The 23081-nt window shown below is 42.6% G+C and overlaps 1 protein-coding gene across 1 annotated transcript; it reads right to left on the bottom strand.

The window, feature by feature from the left end:
- Window positions 1-11713: 11713 nt before the first annotated feature.
- LOC120328696 (heat shock cognate 71 kDa protein-like) lies at window positions 11714-18698 on the bottom strand. The gene is given in 2 exon segments (XM_078114547.1): window positions 11714-13667; window positions 18436-18698. Coding segments are annotated over 2 exon segments (1923 nt in total). The 5' UTR covers window positions 18608-18698; the 3' UTR covers window positions 11714-11916.
- Between the last annotated feature and the right edge of the window lie 4383 nt (window positions 18699-23081).

Below are 23081 nucleotides of genomic sequence, written 5' to 3'. Positions count from 1 at the left end.
TTTGAATTTGTGTTTATTTCATTATTATGGTTAGGGGTATTTGATGATATACCAGGCACATTCCGGATCTGTAATAATACTTTAGCTCAATTATGAAATCTGTTGCACGTTTTTGAATTGACCGAATCATCACGTTCGCTTTATGTAATTCAGCAAATGGAACAATTTTCTCTGGATGTTCTCCCGCCCACGTCTCGTGATGGGTGGCGATAGCCACAACAAAAAACAAAAGCCAGCGGCCAGAGATATTAATGGAAGGTCTATTACACGAAGCGTTTCATCAGGGTATGTTACGGAGAACCGCAAGTCCTAGAGACAAGCGGGTGGTGTCAAAAGATAGCTGAGGGTCCCAATATACCAAAGAAAATTTTTCAGAAAAATCGGGCCAGAGGAAGTGGGCCAAATCGAGATTTTAGTGGCCCAAAAGTGAGGATGTGCGACATTGCTATTTCTAGGCTGTCAATCAGGTCACGCAACAGTGATTTTGGGGTTTAGAAGCCGTTTAGCTGCGTTTCCGGGCCGGGAAACGGTTTGCCCGGGTATTGGGAATTTTTCCAAACATGTTTGGGGGTGGGGGAAGTGCCCCCACCCCCCCAGTGACGAGTAAACGTGTAGAAAGCCACGCCCACTTAGGAAATATGGTTTTTGGGCGATTAGGAGCACTTGGAATCGGTTTTGGGGCAAAGTGATGTATAAATATGGAAGGGACTAATTAATAGAATATATTACCACCCGAACTTTGGGGATTCCCCTTCCCCGTAACGGTCCAGTGAGCTCGGAATGTTGCGCTTGAGATTTGAGATATTTAGAAAAAAAAATACATAGGTAGGTTGAGAAAGTTTAGTTTAATACTTTTTCCAAGGAATTTTTTTGCTCCCGTGCCTCCGTCACGGTCTAGTGATTTTGGCCTTTTGACGGCTAATGAAGGGTTTTATCGAGAATCTAAAGGCATGGGCATGATCAGAAAAATTATTCCAATCACGTATCAGCGGAATTTTTTTTCCCGTAGGCTTCAGTTACGGTCCAGTGATTTTAGGCCATATCTCGAGAACGGTGATAGATAGGGGTCTCATATTTGGGTTATAGAAGGTAGTTGGAGTGTAGTTTATGCCTATAAAATTTCGTCACGGTCGAGTGATCACGGACTTTGGAATTGATAAAAATAGACTCCCGTCCATACAGATAGTACTGTTTATGGTAGGGGGCGTCAATGGCGTCGGTCGGATCATGCCACGATCCGTCCGACGCAACAGATGGCGGCCAGAGCGTCACGGACATACCCGGCTTGGGCCGAACCAACCATTTGTGCGCCCGCGGCCCCCCTCGTCGTGTGCCGCAGGCAGACGTTTTCTTCTGGATGGGATCCCGCCGTCTCTTTCAATGCAGCGATAGCTGCCACAAAAACCAGGCACCACGGGCCAGGATGATTAGGTTGTGTATACAGAATAGGGGTACAACAGGGTATGTTACGGAGTTCCGCAAGTGCTAGAGACTCGCCGGTGGTGTCAAAAGATGGGGGACGATCCCAAACTACTAATTAAAATTTTTCAGCACGATCGGGCCAGAGGAAGTTGGTCAAATAGGGCATTTAGTGGCCCAAAATCTAGGATGTGTGACATTGCTATTTCCATGCTGTCAATCAAGTCACGCTAGAGTGATTTTGGGGTTTAGAAGCCGTTTAGCTGCGTTTCCGGGCCGGGAAACGGTTTGCCCGGGTATTGGGAATTTTTCCAAACATGTTTGGGGGTGGGGGAAGTGCCCCCGCCCCCCCAGTGACGAGAAAACGTGTAGAAAGCCACGCCCACTTAGGTAATATGGTTTTTGGGCGATTAGGAGCACTTGGAATCGGTTTTCGGGCAAAGTGATGCATAAATATCGAAGGGACTAATTAATAGAATATATTACCACCCCAACTTTGGGGATTCCCCTACCACGTAACGGTCCAGTGACTTCGGAACGTTGCGCTTGGGAATTGAGATATTGAGAAAAAAAATACATAGGTAGGTTGAGAAAGTTTAGTTTAATACTTTTTTCAAGGAATTTTTTTGCTCCCGTGCCTCCGTCACGGTCTAGTGATTTTGGCCTTTTGCCGGCTGTTGAGAGTTCCTATCCAGAATCTAAAGGCATGGGCATGATCAGAAAAATTATTCCAATCAGGTATTAGCGGAATTTTTTTTCCCGTAGGCTTCAGTTACGGTCCAGTAATTTTAGGCCATATCTCGAGAACGGTGATAGATAGGGGTCTCGTATTTGGGTTATAGAAGCTAGTTGGAGTGTAGTTTATGCCTATAAAATTTCGTCACGGTCGAGTGATCACGGACCTTAAAATTGATAAAAGTAGACTCCCGGTCATACAAACAGTACTGTTTATGTTAGGGGGGGGTAAATGGCGTCGGTCGGATCATGCCGCGATCCGTCCGACGCAACGGATGGCGGCCAGAGCGTCACGGACATACCCGTCATGGTCCCGAACCAACCATTTGTGCGCCCGCGGCCCCCTCGCGGCTGCCGCAGGCAGACGTCTATTCTGGATGGTTAGGCAACCCGAGAGCACTGAAAGTGCGTATGCACAGTATAGATCAGAAGCCTTTGCGCGTAAGCCAGTAGCCAGGACAAAGTTAATTAGAGTAGACCCCAACATTCTGGCTTTCCCGGGAAACTGTTGGGCCAATCGGGACGAAACTTGGCATGTACGTGGGGACTATTGCCAAATGAACCCAGAAAATTTTTCAGAAGGAACGGGCCAAAAGAAGTGGGCCAAAACGGGGTTTTAGTGGCACCAACAGAAGGTTGCAAGACATCGAGCTGTCAATCAAGTCACGCTATGTGATTTTGGGGTTTAGAGGCCGTTTAGCTTCGTTTCCGGGGCCAAGAAGCGTTTGCCCGAGTATTGGGAATTTTTCCAAGTATAATTGGGGGTGGGGGCAGTGCCACCACCCCCCCAGTGGTGAGAAAACGTGTGGAAAGCCACGCCCACTTAGGTAATATGGTTTTTGGGCTATTAGGAGCACTTGGAATTGGTTTTTGGGCAAAGTGATGCTTAAATCTCAAAGGGACTAATATATAGAATATTTCACCACCTGAATTTTGGGAATTCCCCCTCCCAATCGCCCTCCAGTGGCGTAAGAAGGTTGCGCACCTAAAAATGAAGCTATCGAGAAATAAAATAGATAGGTATGTTGGGAAAATTTAGTTTAACGCTTTTTTCAAGAAATTTTTTTTCTCCTACTCCCCAGTCACGCTTTAGTGATTTTGGCTTATTGCAGGCTTCTGAAGGGACTTATTAAGAAAGTAAAGGCATGGGCATGTTTAGAAAAATTATTTGAAGCCATTTTAGAAGAAATTTTTTTTCTCCAGTACCTCAGTCACGCTCCAGTGATTTTACGTTGTATCTCGAGAATGGTAAAAGGTAGAGATGTCATATTTGGGTCATACAAGGTAGTTAAGGTCTAGTTTATGTCAAAAAAATTTCGTCACGGTTGAGTGATCACGGACCTTAAAATTGGAAAAATGCGACTCCGGTTAGGGGTGATCAGTTTATTACAGGGTATTTGAACTTCTTAATGGACTAGAGTAGTCGGGGGCACAGCGCCGGACGAATTTCCGTCATTCGTCCGGCGCAACGACCCGGGTCCTCCAACAAACTTCAAACAAACATATGCTTCTTAATTTACTAAAAATATTTCCATACATTTCCCCTCGCGGGTAGCGCAGCGACCTTCCCCTGGATGGTTAGGCAACCCGAAAGCACTGAAAGTGCGTATGCACAGTATAGAATCAAATTTCGTTGCACGAAAGTCAATAGCTAAAGCTAACTACTCTAAGCGACCGTGAATCACTATTATCTGAAGAACCACAGGGCCGATCCGGACGAAACTTTGCATGTAGCGGGGTCTAGTTACCAAACAAACACAGAAAATTTTTGGGAGCGATCGGGCCAGAGGAAGTGGGCCAAAACGGGATTTTAGTGTCCCGGAGCTGCTGATTGGTCAATCGGCTGTCCGTCAAGTCACGCGAGAGTGAGTTTGGGGTTTAGAGGCCGTTTAGATCCGTTTCCGGGGTCGGAAAGCGTTTGCCCGAGTATTGGGAATTTTTCCAAGTATATTTGGGGGTGGGGGCAGTGCCACCGCCCCCCCAGTGGTGAGAAAACGTGTGGAAAGCCACGCCCACTTAGGTAATATCGTTTTGGGGCTATTAGGAGCACTTGGAATTGGTTTTTGGGCAAAGTGATGCTCAAATCTCAAAGGGACCAATATATAGAATATTTCACCACCTCAACTTTGGGACTTCCCCCTCCCAATCGCCCTCCAGTGGCGTAAGAAGGTTGCGCACCTAAAAACGAAGCTATCGAGAAATAAAATAGATAGGTATGTTGGGAAAATTTAGTTTAATGCTTTTTTCAAGAAATTTTTTTTCTCTCACTCCCCAGTCATGGTCTAGTGATTTTGGCTTATTGCAGGCCTCTGAAAGGACCTGTTGAGAAAGTAAAGGCATGGGCATGTTTAAAAAAATTATTTGAATCTATTTTGAAAGAAATTTTATTTCTCCATCTCCTCAGTCACGCTCCAGTGATTTTACGTTATATCTGGAGAATGGTAGAAGGTAGAGGTGCCATATTTGGGTCATACAAGGTAGTTGAGGTCTAGTTTATGTCAAAAAAAATTCGTCACGGTTGAGTGATCACGGACCTTAAAATTGGAAAAATTCCACTCCGGTTAGGGGTGATCAGTTTATTACAGGGTATTTGAACTTCTTAATGGACTAGAGGGGTCGGGGGCACAGCGCCGGACGAATTTCCGCCATTCGTCCGGCGCAACGACCCGGGTCCTCCAACAAACTTTAAACAAACATATGCTTCTTAATTTACTAAAAATATTTCCATACATTTCCCCTCGCGGGTAGCGTAGCGACCTTCCCCTGGATGCTACCCCGCCACGTCTCGTGATGGGTGGCGATAGCCACAACAAAAATCAAAAGCCAGCGGCCAGAGATATTAATGGAAGGTCAATCACAGACTCCGATCCAACAGGGTATGTTACGGAGAACCGCGAGTCCTAGAGACAAGCGGGCGGTGTCAAAAGATAGCTGAGGGTCCCAATATACCAAAGAAAATTTTTCAGAAAAATCGGGCCAGAGGAAGTGGGCCAAATCGAGATTTTAGTGGCCCAAAAGTAAGGATGTGCGACATTGCCATTTCTAGGCTGTCAATCAGGTCACGCAAGAGTGATTTTGGGGTTTAGAAGCCGTTTAGCTGCGTTTCCGGGCCGGGAAACGGTTTGCCCGGGTATTGGGAATTTTTCCAAACGTGTTTGGGGGTGGGGGAAGTGCCCCCACCCCCCCAGTGACGAGTAAACGTGTAGAAAGCCACGCCCACTTAGGTAATATGGTTTTTGGGCGATTAGGAGCACTTGGAATCGGTTTTGGGGCAAAGTGATGTATAAATATGGAAGGGACTAATTAATAGAATATATTACCACCCGAACTTTGGGGATTCCCCTTCCCCGTAACGGTCCAGTGAGCTCGGAATGTTGCGCTTGAGATTTGAGATATTGAGAAAAAAAAATACATAGGTAGGTTGAGAAAGTTTAGTTTAATACTTTTTCCAAGGAATTTTTTTGCTCCCGTGCCTCCGTCACGGTCTAGTGATTTTGGCCTTTTGACGGCTAATGAAGGGTTTTATCGAGAATCTGAAGGCATGGGCATGATCAGAAAAATTATTCCAATCACGTATCAGCGGAATTTTTTTTCCCGTAGGCTTCAGTTACGGTCCAGTGATTTCAGGCCATATCTCGAGAACGGTGATAGATAGGGGTCTCATATTTGGGTTATAGAAGGTAGTTGGAGTGTAGTTTATGCCTATGAAATTTCGTCACGGTCGAGTGATCACGGACTTTGGAATTGATAAAAATAGACTCCCGTCCATACAGATAGTACTGTTTATGGTAGGGGGCGTCAATGGCGTCGGTCGGATCATGCCGCGATCCGTCCGACGCAACAGATGGCGGCCAGAGCGTCACGGACATACCCGGCTTGGGCCGAACCAACCATTTGTGCGCCCGCGGCCCCCCTCGTCGTGTGCCGCAGGCAGACGTTTTCTTCTGGATGGTTAGGCAAGGAAAAGCACTATAGTGCGTCATGCACAGTATAGATCAGAATTCGTTGCACGAAAGACTAGTCCAGAGTATGTTAGGGCAGACCCTACGAGTTACCATTTCCCAGAAAACTGGCGGGCCGATCGGGTTGAAACTTTGCATGTAGCGGGGGACACTTACCAAACGAACACAGAAAATTTTTCAGAACGATCGGGCCATAGGAAGTGGGCCAAAATGGGCTTTTAAGGGTCTGGGGCCTGTCATTGGCCAATCAAGCTGTCAGTCATTCACGCTAGAGTGATTTTGGGGTTTAGAGGCCGTTTAGCTTTGTTTCCTGGGTCGGAAAGCGTTTGCCCGAGCATTGGGAATTTTTCCAAGTATAATTGGGGGTGGGGGCACTGCCCCCACGCCCTCTGTGGTGAGAAAACTCGTGCAAAGCCACGCCCACTTAGGTTATATTGTTTTTAGGCAATTCAGAGGCATATGAATGGGATTTTGGGTAAAGATTTGCCTAATTCTCAAAGAATATAGCTAATTGTAATTTTAGTTACCGGAAAATCGATGTTTCCCCCTCCCAATCGCCCTCCGGTGGTGTAAGAAGGTTGCGTACCTAAAATTGAAGCTATCGAGAAATAAAATAGATAGGCATGGTTGGAAAAATTAGTTTAACATTTTTTTGAAGAAATTTTTTTCCTCCTACTCCCCAGTCACGCTTTAGTGATTTTGACTTATTGCAGGCTTCTGAAGGGAATTATTAAGAAAGTAAAGGCATGGGCATGTTTAGAAAAATTATTTGAAGCCATTTTAGAAGAAATTTTTTTTCTCCAGTACCTCAGTCACGCTCCAGTGATTTTACGCTATATCTCGAGAACGGTAAAGGGTAGAGATGCCATATTTGGGTCATACAAGGTAGTTGAGGTCTAATTTGTGTCAAAAAATTTTCGTCACGGTTGAGTGATCACGGACCTTAAAATTGGAAAAATTCGACGCCGGTTAGGGGTTATCAGTTTATTACGTGGTATTTGAACTTTTTAATGGACTAGAGGTGTCGGGGGCAGAGCGCCGGACGAATTTCCGTCATTCGTCCGGCGCAACGACCCGGGTCCTTCAACAAACTTCAAACAAACATCTGCTTCTTAATTTACTAAAAATATTTCAATACATATCCCCTCGCGGGTAGCGTAGCGACCTCCCCTGGATGGTTAGGCAACCCGAAAGCACGCAAGTGCGAAAGCACAGTCTGAATCAAAAATCGTTGCACAGAGTGCAAACTGCTGGTATGAAGTATATTCTCAGAGAGGGTGTGATTCTCAGTTTCCCAGGAAACTGCCGGGCCGATCGGGACGAAACTTGGCATGTAGGTCGGGGATAGTGTCGTGATAACCCGGAAAATTTTTCAGAACGATCGGGCCAAAGGAAGTGGGTCAAAACGGGCTTTTAGTGGCCCGAGGCTTCTGATTGGTCAATAAGCTGTCAATCAAGTAACGCTAGAGTGATTTTGGGGTTTAGAGGCCGTTTAGCTCCGTTTTCGGGGCCAAAAAGCGTTTGCCCGAGTATTGGGAATTTATCCAAGTGATGTTGGGGGTGGGGGCACTGCCACCGCCCCCCCAGTGGTGAGAAAACGTATGTAAAGCCACGCCCACTTGAGTAATATGGTTTTTGGGCTATTAGGAGCACTTGGAATTGGTTTTTGGGCAAAGTGACGCTTAGATCTCAAAGGGACTAATATGTAGAATATTTCACCACCTGAACTTTGGGAATTCCCCCTCCCAATCGCCCTCCAGTGGCGTAAGAAGGTTGCGCACCTGAAAGTGAAGCTATCTAGAAATAGAATAGATAGGTATGTTGGGAAAAATTAGTTTAACGCGTTTTTCAAGAAATTATTTTCCTCTTACCCCCCCAGTCATGGTCTAGTGATTTTGGCTTATTGCAGGCCTCTGAAAGGACTTATTAAGAAAGTAAAGGCATGGGCATGTTTAGAAAATTTATTCGAATCTGTTTTGAAAGAAATTTTATTTCTCCAGCTCCTCAGTCACGCTCCAGTGATTTTACGCTATATCTCGAGAATGGTAGAAGGTAGAGGTGCCATATTTGGGTCATACAAGGTAGTTGAGGTCTAGTTTATGTCAGAAAAAATTCGTCACGGTTGAGTGATCACGAACCTTAAAATTGGAAAAATTCGACTCCTGTTAGGGGTGATTAGTTTATTACAGGGTATTTGAACTTCTTAACGGACTAGAGGTGTCGGGGGCACAGCGCCGGACGAATTTCCGTCATTCGTCCGGCGCAACGACCCGGGACCTCCAACAAACTTCAAACAAACATATGCTTCTTAATTTACTAAAAATATTTCCATACATTTCCCCTCGCGGGTAGCGCAGCGACCTTCCCCTGGATGGTCTCGCAACCTGTCGCACTGAAAGTGCGAATGCACAGTCTAAATCAGAAAACGTTGCACGTGAGGTGGAAGTTAAAATTCTATGCGTGGGAGACCGACTGATGAGCATTTCCACTATGTAGGGTAGGGCAGATGAGGTAGGTGATTAGCACGTTAGTCAGGTATCCCTGTCCGCATGACGCAGAAAATTTTTGGAAACGATCGGGCTAGAGGAAAGGGGTCAAAACGGGGTTTTTGTGGCCCGAGGCTGTTCATTGGTCAATCAGCTGTCAATCAAGTCACGCGAGAGTGATTTAGGGGTTTAGAGGCCGTTTAGCTAAGTTTCCGGGGCCGGAAAGCGTTTGCCCGAGTATTAGGAATTTTTCCAAGTCTTTTTGGCGGTGGGGGCTGTGCCCCCACGCCCTCTGTGGTGAGAGAACTCGTGCAAAGCCACGCCCACTTAGGTTCTATTGTTTTTAGGCAATTCTGAGGCATGTGAATGGGATTTTGGGCCAAGATTTGCCTAATTCTCAAAGAGTATAAATATTTGAAATTTTCTTTACTGAAAAATCGGTGTTTCCCCCTCCCAATAGCCCTCCAGTGGCGTAAGAAGGTTGCGCACTTAAAAATGGAGCTATTGAGAAATGAAATAGATAGGTATGGTTGGAAAAATTAGTCTAACATTTTTTTGAAGAAATTTTTGTTCTCTTACTCCCCAGTCACGCTTTAGTGATTTTGGCTTATTGCAGGCCTCTGAAAGGACATATTGAGAAAGTGAAAGCATGGGCATATTTGGAAAAATTATTTGAATCCATTTTAAAAGGAATTTTTTTCCTCCAACTCTTCAGTCATGCTCCAGTGATTTTACGTTATATCTCGAGAATGGTAATAGGTAGAGAGGCCATATCTGGGTCATACAAGTTAATTGAGGTCTAATTTATGTCAAAAAAAATTCGTCACGGTTGAGTGATCACGGGCCCTAAAATTAATAAAACTTGATTTCCATTGAGGGTGATCGGTTTCTAACCTGGTATTTAAACTATTTAATGGACTAAAAAGGTCGGGGGCACCGCGCCGGACGAATGCCGCCATTCGGCCGGCGCAACGACCAGGGTCTTCCAACAAAATCAGAACAAACACCTACTTTTTACCTTACTAAACACATTTCTTTACATTTCCCCTCGCGGGTAGCGAAGCGACCGACCCCTGGATTCGTGGTGAAGTGAAACGATACGTCCATGCATCTAAAACAAAGAACTGTCTAACTAATCCCATACCTGACATGAACTGGTAACCGGACGAAGGCCGTGGTTCGACATATGATTAAGCCGTCTTAGCGGCTTTCCTTTCCCCGGGATAAATATGTAAAACCCATCCTATTAATGTGATGCCGTTAAGTATATCGGTGCAACGTTGTTGGCGTTTTCGACCAGATAGCGCAATGATGCTTTGGTTGCCACTGCATTGGTGTTTATTGCTCATTGACCAAATCATTACTCCTGGTCCCGAATCACCAAGCTTTATAAAGAGGCGGGCTTTCCGCAAGCGGTGACTCAGTGCAAGCCCGCATTGCTGATCACTGGCAGGCCGAGGCAAGTCTGTTATCGATACATACGTATACCGGTAATTGTAAGAACCAAGCAAGTACTTATGTTGGTATGCTTCGCCTGACGTTGGCTGGCGGAGTAAAACGGGACTTTTGATTAAATCACTCTGGAATTTTACGTAGCCAAGAGCACTGATATAATTAGTTGTGGCAAGTTTATTTCTCTTCATAAATAAAATCAGCTTAAATTGGAATAATTATAACAGTGATTTGTTACTGTTTATTTAACGATTCGGTGATATCTAATTACAATATATATATGTATTAGACTGAAAGTAGCTGATAGATGTTTATAAATCATGTCATTCTTATATGGGATAGGATTTACATAATTATTCCGGGGGAGAGAAAAGTCTCTAGGGCGTTTAGTCATATGGGATCAGTTAGCCAGATATTTGTATCAGATGCATGGACTTGTTGGTGGCGGAAGCCGTAACCGTCCAGCGGATACATAATTACATACGCAAACATTCGATCATGTTGAGGAAAAATTATCTGAATACACTTGAAGGAAATTCGGTCAGTTTCATGGAATATTTTATGTATTGATCAAATATCTTTTCACACGCTTCCTCTAAGACAGTGTTTCCCAACCTTTTTTGGTTGCGGACCATTTCCGGAGCATAAATCTATGCAGACTCCGATACGAAAATTAAATGAACGTTGAATATAACGAGAGCAACTACTAAATCAATTAACATTGTAACACTTAATGGAAACCTTAGACTTGTGTGGAGGAATGTAGAGTCGGGGAAAGCTTACAAACGACTCCAGCTCGGGTTGAAAATAATTTCTACCTCGAATCGAGCTCTAAATCACAGGTTGATACCAAAAACTTTGGCCTACTCAAGCTCTCTTAAGATGCTGCTTATATGTTGCTTTTTGAGTTTCTGTAGAAAACTTTGACTCCTTTCACAACCATTGAAAGCCTAAAGTTCTCCTGAGAATATGACCCCGACTACAGTGAAAACACTTCAAACCCAGGCTCACGCCCTTTCTTCTTTCAGCAGAGACAAAGTGCATTTACTGTCGTCTTCAGATGATGGGATAAACCCATAACCATAAGCATCATCTTTTGAATATATATGCAGATACATGCATTGGTTTGGTCATGAAACTGATTGTAAACTAACAAAAAGTCTATTGTCACAGTAAAAGCGGAGGTATTGCACAATTAAAATGGTATACCTAAACGGCAATGCAATTGCTTTACGTTGTAATTAATATTATTGTTTCTCTGTATAAAAATTCTCAATGTAGCCGATATATCCGAACCCGAGCCGGACTCACCACGTTCTCGGGTTGGGATTTGGGAAGCACTGATCTACAATTCCCTTCGTCGCATGGAAATATATTAGGCCTATATATTTTTTTCTTAATTAGATTACCAGATTATCATTTTGGTGTCTCAGTGCTTGCTTTTACCGGGGCCGACCTAGGGCCACTCCTACTATACGGTCTCGTACTTTTCCATAGGCCCAGCGCTTATTTTAGGTATAAATTATTAAACTTAACCAGTTTTTGTAGATAGTTTTGTTCCGAAAGGCGATCTCGTATACTGACATGTCGTCTACTTGCGCTATAAGCTCGCTCTTATTGCTGTGAGTAAACTCATTGATGGATAAAATGACAACAATATTTGATACGAAAACTTGTTAAAACATAAACATGAAAAAGCACCATGCCAAATTAATCCGTTTAAATTAAAAATAATCGAATAAAAAAATTAGTGAAAATCACAAAGAAAATTATCAAAAAAAGCATGCTTACTAGGTTTACTAGGCGACAGAATTTCAACTATTATATACAGTTTGTTTAGAGACACCAACAACTAGGACATTTTAATCAACTTCTTCTATGGTTGGACCACCAGTATTTGACTGGCCTGCGGTTGCTTGTGGTGGAACACCTCCAGTTGATGGGCCTCCGGCCTGATGCAATTTTGTTAATATAGGTTTGGTAACTTTTTCTAGCTCCTTTTGCTGGTATTCATATTCATCTCTCTCCGCCGTCTGATTATTGTCAAGCCATGTGATTATTTCGTTACATTTGTTGAGAATAGTCTTTTTGTCATCTTCAGAAATTTTGTCCTTGATATTCTCATCTTCGACTGAGGCTTTCACATTATAGGTGTGGGATTCGAGCCCATTCTTTGCTTGTATACGATCCCTCTCTCGGTCATCTGCTTCTTTGTATTTTTCTGCGTCGTTCACCATTTTCTCAATCTCTTCTTTACTCAAGCGACCTTTGTCATTTGTAATTGTGATTTTGTTTTCTCGTCCGGTACTTTTATCAGCAGCAGACACGTTCATAATACCATTTGCATCTATGTCGAAGGTTACTTCAATTTGCGGAACGCCTCTCGGAGCTGGAGGTATGCCAGTAAGATCAAACTTTCCTAATAAGTTGTTGTCTTTAGTCATTGCACGTTCGCCTTCATAAACTTGAATCAAAACGCCTGGTTGGTTATTTGCGTAAGTCGTGAATACTTGGGTTTGTTTAGATGGAATTGTGGTGTTGCGTTTAATCAAAGTTGTCATTACTCCACCCGCTGTTTCAATTCCGAGTGACAAAGGCGCTACATCAAGCAGAAGGAGGTCTTTGACTTCATCCGATTTGTCGCCTGACAGGATAGCTGCTTGCACAGCGGCTCCGTATGCAACTGCTTCGTCTGGATTTATAGATTTATTGAGTTCTTTTCCATTGAAAAAGTCTTGAAGAAGTTTTTGAACCTTTGGTATTCTAGTCGAGCCTCCAACAAGGACAATTTCATCGATTTTGCTTTTGTCAATTTTTGCATCACGCAAAGCTTGTTCAACAGGCTCAGTTGTTGCTCGAAAGAGATCAGAGCAAAGTTCTTCAAATCTTGCCCTAGTAATTGAACTGTAGAAATCAACTCCTTCGAAAAGTGAATCGATTTCAATATTTGCCTGTGTTGAAGATGAGAGTGTACGCTTTGCTCGTTCACAAGCAGTGCGAAGACGACGTAACGCTCGTTTGTTTCCAGAAGGATCTTTCTTGAATTTCCGTTTGAATTCTTGAATAAAGTGGTTAACCATCCGATTATCAAAATCTTCTCCTCCTAGATGAGTATCTCCTCTGGTGGATTTCACTTCAAAGATGCCGTCATCAATAGTTAGAACGCTGACATCAAAAGTGCCACCTCCCAAATCAAAAATTAATACACTTCGTTCTGATCCCGATTTTTTGTCGAGGCCGTAAGCGATGGCTGCAGCTGTAGGCTCGTTGATAATTCTCAAAACATTCAAACCAGCAATAGTTCCAGCGTCTTTTGTAGCTTGGCGTTGAGAATCGTTGAAATATGCTGGCACTGTAATAACCACGTCTTTAATTGGCGTTCCTAGGTACGCTTCAGCAGTTTCTTTCATTTTTGTCAAAACCATTGAACTGATTTCCTCGGGGAAAAAATTCTTTTGCTCGCCTTTGTATTCTACATTGATTTTAGGTTTACCTTCTTCGCTCACAACTTTGAAAGGCCAGTGTTTCATGTCACTTTGTACGGTTGCATCGTCAAATTTTCGGCCAATGAGTCTTTTGGCGTCGAAAACACTGTTGGTTGGATTCATTGCTACTTGATGGTTAGGCAAGGAAAAGCACTATAGTGCGTCATGCACAGTATAGATCAGAATTCGTTGCACGAAAGACTAGTCCAGAGTATGTTAGGGCAGACCCTACGAGTTACCATTTCCCAGAAAACTGGCGGGCCGATCGGGTTGAAACTTTGCATGTAGCGGGGGACACTTACCAAACGAACACAGAAAATTTTTCAGAACGATCGGGCCATAGGAAGTGGGCCAAAACGGTAATTTAGTGGCCCGGAGCTGCTGATTGGTCAATCGGCTGTCCATCAAGTCACGCAAGAGTGGGTTTGGGGTTTAGAGGCCGTTTAGCTCCGTTTCCGGGGCCAGAAAGCGTTTGCCCGAGTATTAGGAATTTATCCAAGTATAATTGGGGGTGGGGGCACCGCCACCGCCCCCTCAATGGTGAGAAAACGTGTGGAAAGCCACGCCCACTTAGGTAATATGGTTTTTGGGCGAATAGGAGCACTTGGAATCGGTTTTCGGGCAAAGCGATGCATAAATATCGAAGGGACTAATTAATAGAATATATCACCACCCGAACTTTGGGGATTCCCCGTCCCCGTAACGGTCCAGTGAGTTCGGAATGTTGCGCTTAAGAATTGAGATATTGAGAAAAAAAAATACATAGGTAGGTTGAGAAAGTTTAGTTTAATACTTTTTTCAAGAAATTTTTTTGCTCCCGTGCCTCCGTCACGGTCTAGTGATTTTGGCCTTTTGCCGGCTTCAGAGAGGTCTTATCAAGAATCTAAAGGCATGGGCATGATCAGAAAAATCATTCCAATCACGTATCAGCAAAAAAAATTTTCTAGTAGCCTTCAGTAACGGTCCAGTGATTTTCTGCCATATCTCGAGAACGATAATAGACAGGGGTCTCATATTTGGGTCATACAAGGTAGTTGGAGTAAAGTTTATGCCTATAAAATTTCGTCACGGTCGAGTGATCACGGACCTCAAAATTGATAAAAATCGACATCCATCAAGAGTGATCAGTTTATGACGTGTTATTTAACCTACTGAATGAACTAAAGTGGCTGGGGGCTACGCGCCGGACGAATTTCCGCCATTCGTCCGGCGCAACGACCCTGGTGCATCCAACAAACTCATAATGAAACATACGCTCGTTTATACTAAAATATCTCCCTTACATTTCCCCTCGCGGGTAGCGCAGCGACCGTCCCTGGATGGTCAGGCAACATAGAGCACAAAAAGTGCGAATGCAAAGTTGAAGTCAGAATTCGTTGCACGAAAGTCATTGGTACGAAGTATCTTAGGTGAGAGCACTTGAATTACCATTTCCCAGAGAACTGGCGGGCCGATCCTGTTGAAATTTGGCATGAAGCGGGGGGTTGTTACCAAACTGACACAGAAAATTTTTGGGAGCGATGGGGCCAAAGGAAGTGGGCCAAAACGGGATTTTAGTGGCCCGGAGCTGCTTATTGGTCAATTGGCTGTCAGTCAAGTCACGCAAGAGTGAGTTTGGGGTTTAGAGGCCGTTTGCCTCTGTTTCCGGGGCCAGAAAGTGTTTGCCCGAGTATTGGAAATTTTTCCAAGTATTTTTGGGGGTGGGGGCACCGCCACCGCCCCCTCAGTGGTGAGAAAACGTGTGGAAAGCCACGCCCACTTAGGTAATATGGTTTTTGGGCGATTAGGAGCACTTGGAATCGGTTTTCGGGCAAAGTGATGCCTAAATATCAAAGGGACTAATTAATAGAATATATTACCACCCGAACTTTGGGGATTCCCCTTCCCCGTAACGGTCCAGGGAGTTCGGAATGTTGCGCTTAAGATTTGAGATATTGAGAAAAAAAAATACATAGGTAGGTTGAGAAAATTTAGTTTAATACTTTTTTAAGAAAAATTTTTTGCTCCCATGCCTCCGTCACGGTCTAGTGATTTTGGCCTTTTGCCGGCTTCTGGAAGGTCTTATCAATAATCTAAAGGCATGGGCATGATCAGAAAAATTATTCCAATCACATATCAGCGGAATTTTTTTTCTAGTAGCCTTCAGTCACGGTCCAGTGATTTTCTGCCATATCTCGAGAACGGTAATAGATGGGGGTCTCATATTTGGGGTGTACAAGGTAGTTGGAGTGAAGTTTATGCCTAAAAAATTTCGTCACGGTCGAGTGATCACGGACCTTAAAATTGATAAAAATCGACATCCATCGAGAGCGATCAGTTTATGACGTGGTATTTAAACTACTTAATGAACTAAAGTGGCTGGGGGCTACGCGCCGGACGAATTTCCGCCATTCGTCCGGCGCAACGACCCTGGTGCATCCAACAAACTCATAATGGAACATCCGCTCTTTCATACTCAAATCTCTTTCTTACATTTCCCCTCGCGGGTAGCGAAGCGACCGACCCTGGATGGTATGGCAACCCGGTAGCACTTTAGTGCGTATGCACAGTATAGATCAAAAGTCTTTGCACAGAAGACAAAAAGCTGGAAGTACTCTCTGGGAGCACTCGTAAATCACTATTATCTGAAGAACCGAAGGGCCGATCAGGACGAAACTTGGCATGTAGCAGGGGACATTTACCAAATGAACACAGAAAATTTTTGGGAGCGATCGGGCCAAAGGAAGTGGGCCAAAACGGTATTTTAGTGGCCCGGAGCTGCTGATTGGTCAATCGGCTGTCCATCAAGTCACGCAAGAGTGGGTTTGGGGTTTAGAGGCCGTTTAGCTCCGTTTCCGGGGCCAGAAAGCGTTTGCCCGAGTATTAGGAATTTATCCAAGTATAATTGGGGGTGGGGGCAGTGCCACCACCCCCCCAGTGGTGAGAAAACGTGTGGAAAGCCACGCCCACTTAGGTAATATGGTTTTTGGGCGAATAGGAGCACTTGGAATCGGTTTTCGGGCAAAGCGATGCATAAATATCAAAGGGACTAATTAATAGAATATATTACCACCCGAACTTTGGGGATTCCCCTTCCCCGTAACGGTCCAGTGAGTTCGGATCGTTGCGCTTAAGATTAGAGATATTTAGAAAAAAAAAATACATAGGTAGGTTGAGAAAGTTTAGTTTAATACTTTTTTCAAGAAATTTTTTTGCTCCCGTGCCTCCGTCACGGTCTAGTGATTTTGGCCTTTTGCCGGCTTCAGAGAGGTCTTATCAAGAATCTAAAGGCATGGGCATGATCAGAAAAATTATTCCAATCACGTATCAGCGGAATTTTTTTTCTAGTAGCCTTCAGTCACGGTCCAGTGATTTTCTGCCCTATCTCGAGAACGGTAATAGATGGGGGTCTCATATTTGGGATGTACAAGGTAGTTGGAGTGAAGTTTATGCCTAAAAAATTTCGTCACGGTCGAGTGATCACGGACCCTAAAATTGATAAAAATCGACATCCATCAAGAGTGATCAGTTTATGACCTGTTATTTAAACTACTGAATGAACTAAAGTGGCTGGGGGCTACGCGCCGGACGAATTTCCGCCATTCGTCCGGCGCAACGACCCTGGTGCATCCAACAAACTCATAATGAAACATACGCTCGTTTATACTCAAATATTTTCCTTACATTTCCCCTCGCGGGTAGCGCAGCGACCGTCCCTGGATGGTCAGGCAACACAGAGCACTTTAGTGCGTATGCACAGTAATGGTCAAAAGACTTTGCGCGTAGGGCAAAAATAATGTGACGAAGTCTCTTGGCTAAGACCCATCGAGTTATCATTTCCCAGAAAACTGGCGGGCCGATCTGGACGAAACTTGGCATGTAGTAGGGGGCAGTTACCAAAATAGCAAATAAAATTTTTCAGAACGATCGGGCCAAAGGAAGTGGGCCAAAACGGGCTTTTGGTGGCCCAAAATTAAGGTTGCGTGACATTAATTATTTCAGGCTGTCAATCAAGTCTCGCAAGAGTGATTTTGGGGTTTAGAAGCCGTTTAGCTGCGTTTCCGGGGCCAGAAAGCGTTTGCCCGAGTATTGGGATTTTTTCCAAGTGCAATTGGGGGTGGGGGCACTGCCACCGCCCCCCCAGTGGTGAGAAAACGTGTGGAAAGCCACGCCCACTTAGATAATATGATTTTTTGGCTATTAGGAGCACTTGGAATTGGTTTTTGGGCAAAGTGATGCTTAAATCTCAAAGGGACTAATATATAGAATATTTCACCACTTGAATCTTGGGAATTCCCCCTCCCAATCGCCCTCCAGTGGCGTAAGAAGGTTGCGCACCTAAAAATTGAGCTATCGAGAAATAAAATAGATAGATATGTTGGGAAAATTTAGTTTAATGCTTTTTTCAAGAAATTTTTTTTCTCTCACTCCCCAGTCATGGTCTAGTGATTTTGGCTTATTGCAGGCCTCTGAAAGGACCTGTTGAGAAAGTAAAGGCATGGGCATGTTTAGAAAAATTATTTGAATCTATTTTGAAAGAAATTTTATTTCTCCATCTCCTCAGTCACGCTCCAGTGATTTCACGTTATATCTCGAGAATGGTAGAAGGTAGAGGCGCCATATTCGGGTCATGCAAGGTAGTTGAGGTCTAGTTTATGTCAAAAAAATTTCGTAACGGTTGAGTGATCACGGACCTTAAAATTGGAAAAATTCGACTCCGGTTAGGGGTGATCAGTTTATTACAGGGTATTTGAACTTCTTAATGGACTAGAGTGGTCGGGGGCACAGCGCCGGACGAATTTCCGTCATTCGTCCGGCGCAACGACCCGGGTCCTCCAACAAACTTCAAACAAACATATGCTTCTAAATTTACTAAAAATATTTCCATACAATTCCCCTCGCGGGTAGCGCAGCGACCTTACCCTGGATTTTTTGCGGCGTCTCCAATAAGTCGCTCAGTGTCGTTGAAAGCAACATAACTTGGTGTTGTTCGATTTCCTTGGTCATTTGCTATAATTTCTACTTTTCCATGTTGGAAAACTCCAACACACGAGTATGTGGTTCCGAGGTCGATTCCTACAGCAGGCATTTTGAAAAATGAAAATTTATCTATTCTGCGAATATATTTCTGGAGCTTTATGAACTTCAATAAGAACACGCTACGCTGAGAACAGTCGATATGATTTAATCGACGCTAGCGTCGAGTATTTATAAAACGAGAGAAGAATCGCGATCGCGCGCGGTAATTCGAGAGAAGCTAAAATCTAAAAATAGGCCTTCGAGAACATTCTTGTCATTGATCATTTTAGGCCCATATTATTATTTCTCGATGGAAAATGCTAGCAATTTCAAACTATCGGCGGAGTTCGCTGATTGTGACAAAAATGGTGCAATATCTCCTTGAAAGCCACTGTTGCTCATTTGTTCAAGTCACATTGGATTACCCGCAGTGAAATCCCTGGTCTGATGTGTATTTCGGGTGTCCAAGGAAGAGTCTAGAAGTTGGTATACTGATTAATTACAACAGACACATGAGCACAGATACACATAAATGAACATGTATATTCCCTATGACATATCTTGACGAAGAACTTTCTATAAATTATTCACTGGAAATGTCATACATCGAAGAAAGAAGGGTAAGCTAAAAGGACTTCTCGTAATTTTAGTAGAGATATACCGATATCCATTTTCCTAACAATTTTAACGCAATATTGGACACGAAATGGACCTATGAATCGATTTGTTATTATTATTATGTTGTTCCTATTCTTCTCGTTCTTAGATTTTCCCTTTTCTTTCTGTGAGAAATAGCTTTTTTTCTTTGGCTACTGAACTAATCGTCTGTTCCTGGACATAATAATTCGCTGTTTTTATTCATGGGAACAGGTAATCCGGCAGAATCGTGGCCGACGCTCGTTTTGATACATAATTTTTTTCTTATTGTTTATATATAATGTCAATGACATAAATAATGATATCCAGGTGGGTGTGGAGTATATAATGTTGAGCAATTTTTTCTAAGTAGATACTAAGGCGATCCGGAAGTATTCGTACCAAGATGACGCACATTCTGAACCCTAACCTGGTACACATATAATGTTCAGGTTGTGCGCCATCTTGGCACGAATACTTCGGGAGCACCTTTTTGTTAAAAACAATTATTTCATCCCTACATGGGTTAGTTTTGAGTACATAGTGATTGAATCTCCTTACAATGTCAGAAATTCGATTTTGGTACAATCAATTGTAGTTTATTTCACTGATATAAGCCTGGCTTATTAAGCCAAGATCCATCGACAACATCTAGCCACTTTCTTTTGCACTCCTCAAACTACATTTGTTTTGCCGCGGGTATTTCGTTTTCCTGCTTAAAGCTTCGGGACTTGGAAAAATTTTTTATTAGTTGAAATGGATTGGAATATTCGATCTCGTCCTTCGCTCCGAACAAGGCCATGTAAAACCATCCACTGGTATCTAACGATGTGTAACGTTTTTTCTTTGAACCGGAACCTTTCAGCTTCAGCATTGACTTTGATCAAATTATTATATCCTTGTAGAGATAGACGGTATGTGTATGCGAAACCGAGATGTGCACCTGTTATGCCAACATAGTTGAGTCAACCATTTTGATCACTAGTACATCACACACATTTTCCTGAGTGCTTCGGTTGTACGTGCACATTTTTGCACACATGCATCAAATCCACTTGTTTATTAACTATCGGTTTTTGACGAGCTTTTGCGTATGATTTCATCCCATAGAATTTGTATGCTTTTCTAAAGAATACTAGTTCCAGCTTTTTCATTCATTCAAACCGCGTGTTGGAGGTGAGTTTTGTAATATTGCGTGTTGGTTTTCAACCGATTTATTGATATCCATCATTTGACATACATAAATCGGTGATGCCAGTAAATCTTTAATACAAGAAAATCAGTATCATCTGCAATAAAAACAGCAGTACCCACTCGAATGACAGCTGGGGGATGAATACTCATATTATCTGCTCCATCCCGTGGCGTTTCAATATGAGACCTGCCTTACACCAGTTTACATGAGTGCCATGATATCTAAGCTCAGCCAGAGACAAAAAGTTTCAGACTGCGGTTGGCGTGACGAAATGTTTTTAAATATATATTCTACAATAAGAATATTTGATTGCATATGAAAGTTATTATATTGCACTGAAAGTTAGGCTTTATATGTTTTTTTTTCATTGCACTAATCCTTTACTGATACTCGATAATATGACGCTCATCTGACATAGTGTTTCAAGTGTGTAGATAGGTATAATCTTTTCCACGCAGTTCAGATGGGATGGTTTGCAATGCGATGAAATCCCATCTTGGTATTTCTGCCTCTCGCAATTGCTGCGTATATTTATCGGAGAAGTTCTGTGGCGTGGTTATCAAATGAAGAAAAACATGAGAGTATTTTTTTACTTCTTTCAAATCTGAAAACTTTTTTTATTCAATCTTTTTTTTCTTAACCCCAACAATCACAATTAATTCTGTCATTAAATTTCCGAAACAAACGCATAAAATCATCAACGGATGCATATCACCAAGTCATAGGTAGATATTGCTGAATTTATCTTTATTTTACTATTTTGCATGTGATGCTTTTTGGTAAACCAGTTATCTATCGTGAATACAGCACATTTGACTATCTGGTAGTGTAACTTCTTTTTCGCCTCACTTTTTTGATATTTGTAGTTAGATCTCTTGGGGCTCTGTCGAAGAAAGTTACACATTTTACATGTGATGCTTTTTGGTAAACCTATTATCTATCGTGAATACAGCACATGTGACTATGTTGTAGTGTAACTTTTTTTCGCCTCATTTTTTTGATATTTGTAGTTGCAGATCTCTTGGAGCTCTGTCTCTGGCATTTTACCACCCGTATATCATTCATTGTCGAGAATATTAATGAAATCATAAAATCTAAAACCCTTTTTCGTGAATTTTTTGTTGTAGGTGAATTCGAGGGACAGCATGACAACAGACAAGAAAAACACGGCTACCTTTTTCAGTTTAGGACAGGGTTTGTTAAAAGGCGACTCCGGCCTCCTTGCATGCCACGGGTCGGTTATCTGGGAGCACGAACAAACAGATGGAAATGCGAATATATAAAATCTATTTATTTTTATAGAAGAGATAAAGCAAATCTCTTGAGGGTCTTTGGTAGTTTGAAAAGCATTGGCATCGAACATAAACTGAATTACAATGTAGCAATTTTATCATTCGTGTTCTCGTGATAGCATTATCTTTCACTGCATCTTCGTGATCATCCCGCTTCATAACAATCCTTGCTAACAAATAATTGACTGTTCTCCACCGGGTGTATATTTGCGCACAAACTGTCGTAATCCACTTAAACGACTGCATTAACAGGCTTGTATTGTTAATTACAACAATAGTGGGTATTTTTAAATAGTATAGTACTCCTTATTTTACGCTTATGTTTTTCAACAGTGTTTGCCTATCTATGGGTCGCGACCCATAACCGGGTCGCCTGAAAATATTTTCGGTAAGTTTTTTTCAACAAATACCTAAAAGTTATTGATTTTATTTCCTAGTAAATTTGGTGCTTCCGTAGTATGTGCATCAAGATGGCGCACAACATGAACATAGTACGTGTACCAGGTTAGCTTTCAGGTTGTGCGTCATTATGGTGCACAGATTTGGCGAAAAACACTGATACAAATATCAAGCCGTAAAAAATGCTCAAGGCTGAGAAATGATGAGCAATGACCCCAAGATGAATAATCACAAATGAAAAAACTTTATGTCTGAAAACAATGTTGGGCCCAAAAAGGCCCCTTATCGGACCGGACTAAGGGGTTTAATTTCGCCAAGCGTGGAGGCGTATTTGGATACCGGTAACGCGCTGTTTAGGGATAAGAGAAGGACAAAATAAGATAACACGTTATATTATCACGCCATGTAAGTGGATCAATGTTAATAGGATTGCTTTGAGGGCCGATTTACCATTATGCAAGGTAGGCTAAAAGCCTGAATGCTCCCGCCGTTAAATTTTGAATTATTATTCATTTCTAGTTGTTTTGGATTTTAAAGGCTTGTTCCAGAATAAAACCGTTTCAAAATGATAAAAACTTGATATTTGTCCAATTTACTGTATATCGTTGGGATAATTTGCTATGTTATCCGATGCCACAGATCCTCGTGAATCAGTGTAGTAATGGACCTTTCCCCGACCTTTGAACCCCAAAAATTCTTCCTATACTTTACCATTGCAAAATTTTTGGGGCATATTTGAGGTTGGTTCCGCGAGTTGACGCCTGTAAAATGGGGTATGTGTTTCAAACCATCATTATGATTCATTGTATACAACAATCTGTTTTTTAAAACTACCGGTAAAGAATTTTAGCCCAGTCTATTACAGCTATTTCTACACTAATTTTTTATTACTGCAATTAAATTAAAACTTCTAAGAAGACAGAGTGATCATTGAATTATCTGATTTATATTTAAATTTCCGAACACAACTTAAAACTAACGAATAAAAGTTTAATAATAAAGTTTAAAAACTACGAAAATGA

The sequence above is a fragment of the Styela clava genome, chromosome 7 (assembly GCF_964204865.1).
Source record: "Styela clava chromosome 7, kaStyClav1.hap1.2, whole genome shotgun sequence".
Taxonomy (NCBI): domain Eukaryota; kingdom Metazoa; phylum Chordata; class Ascidiacea; order Stolidobranchia; family Styelidae; genus Styela; species Styela clava.
The sequence above is the reverse complement of the archived record's forward strand: the minus strand, read 5'-3'. Positions and strand labels throughout refer to the sequence as shown.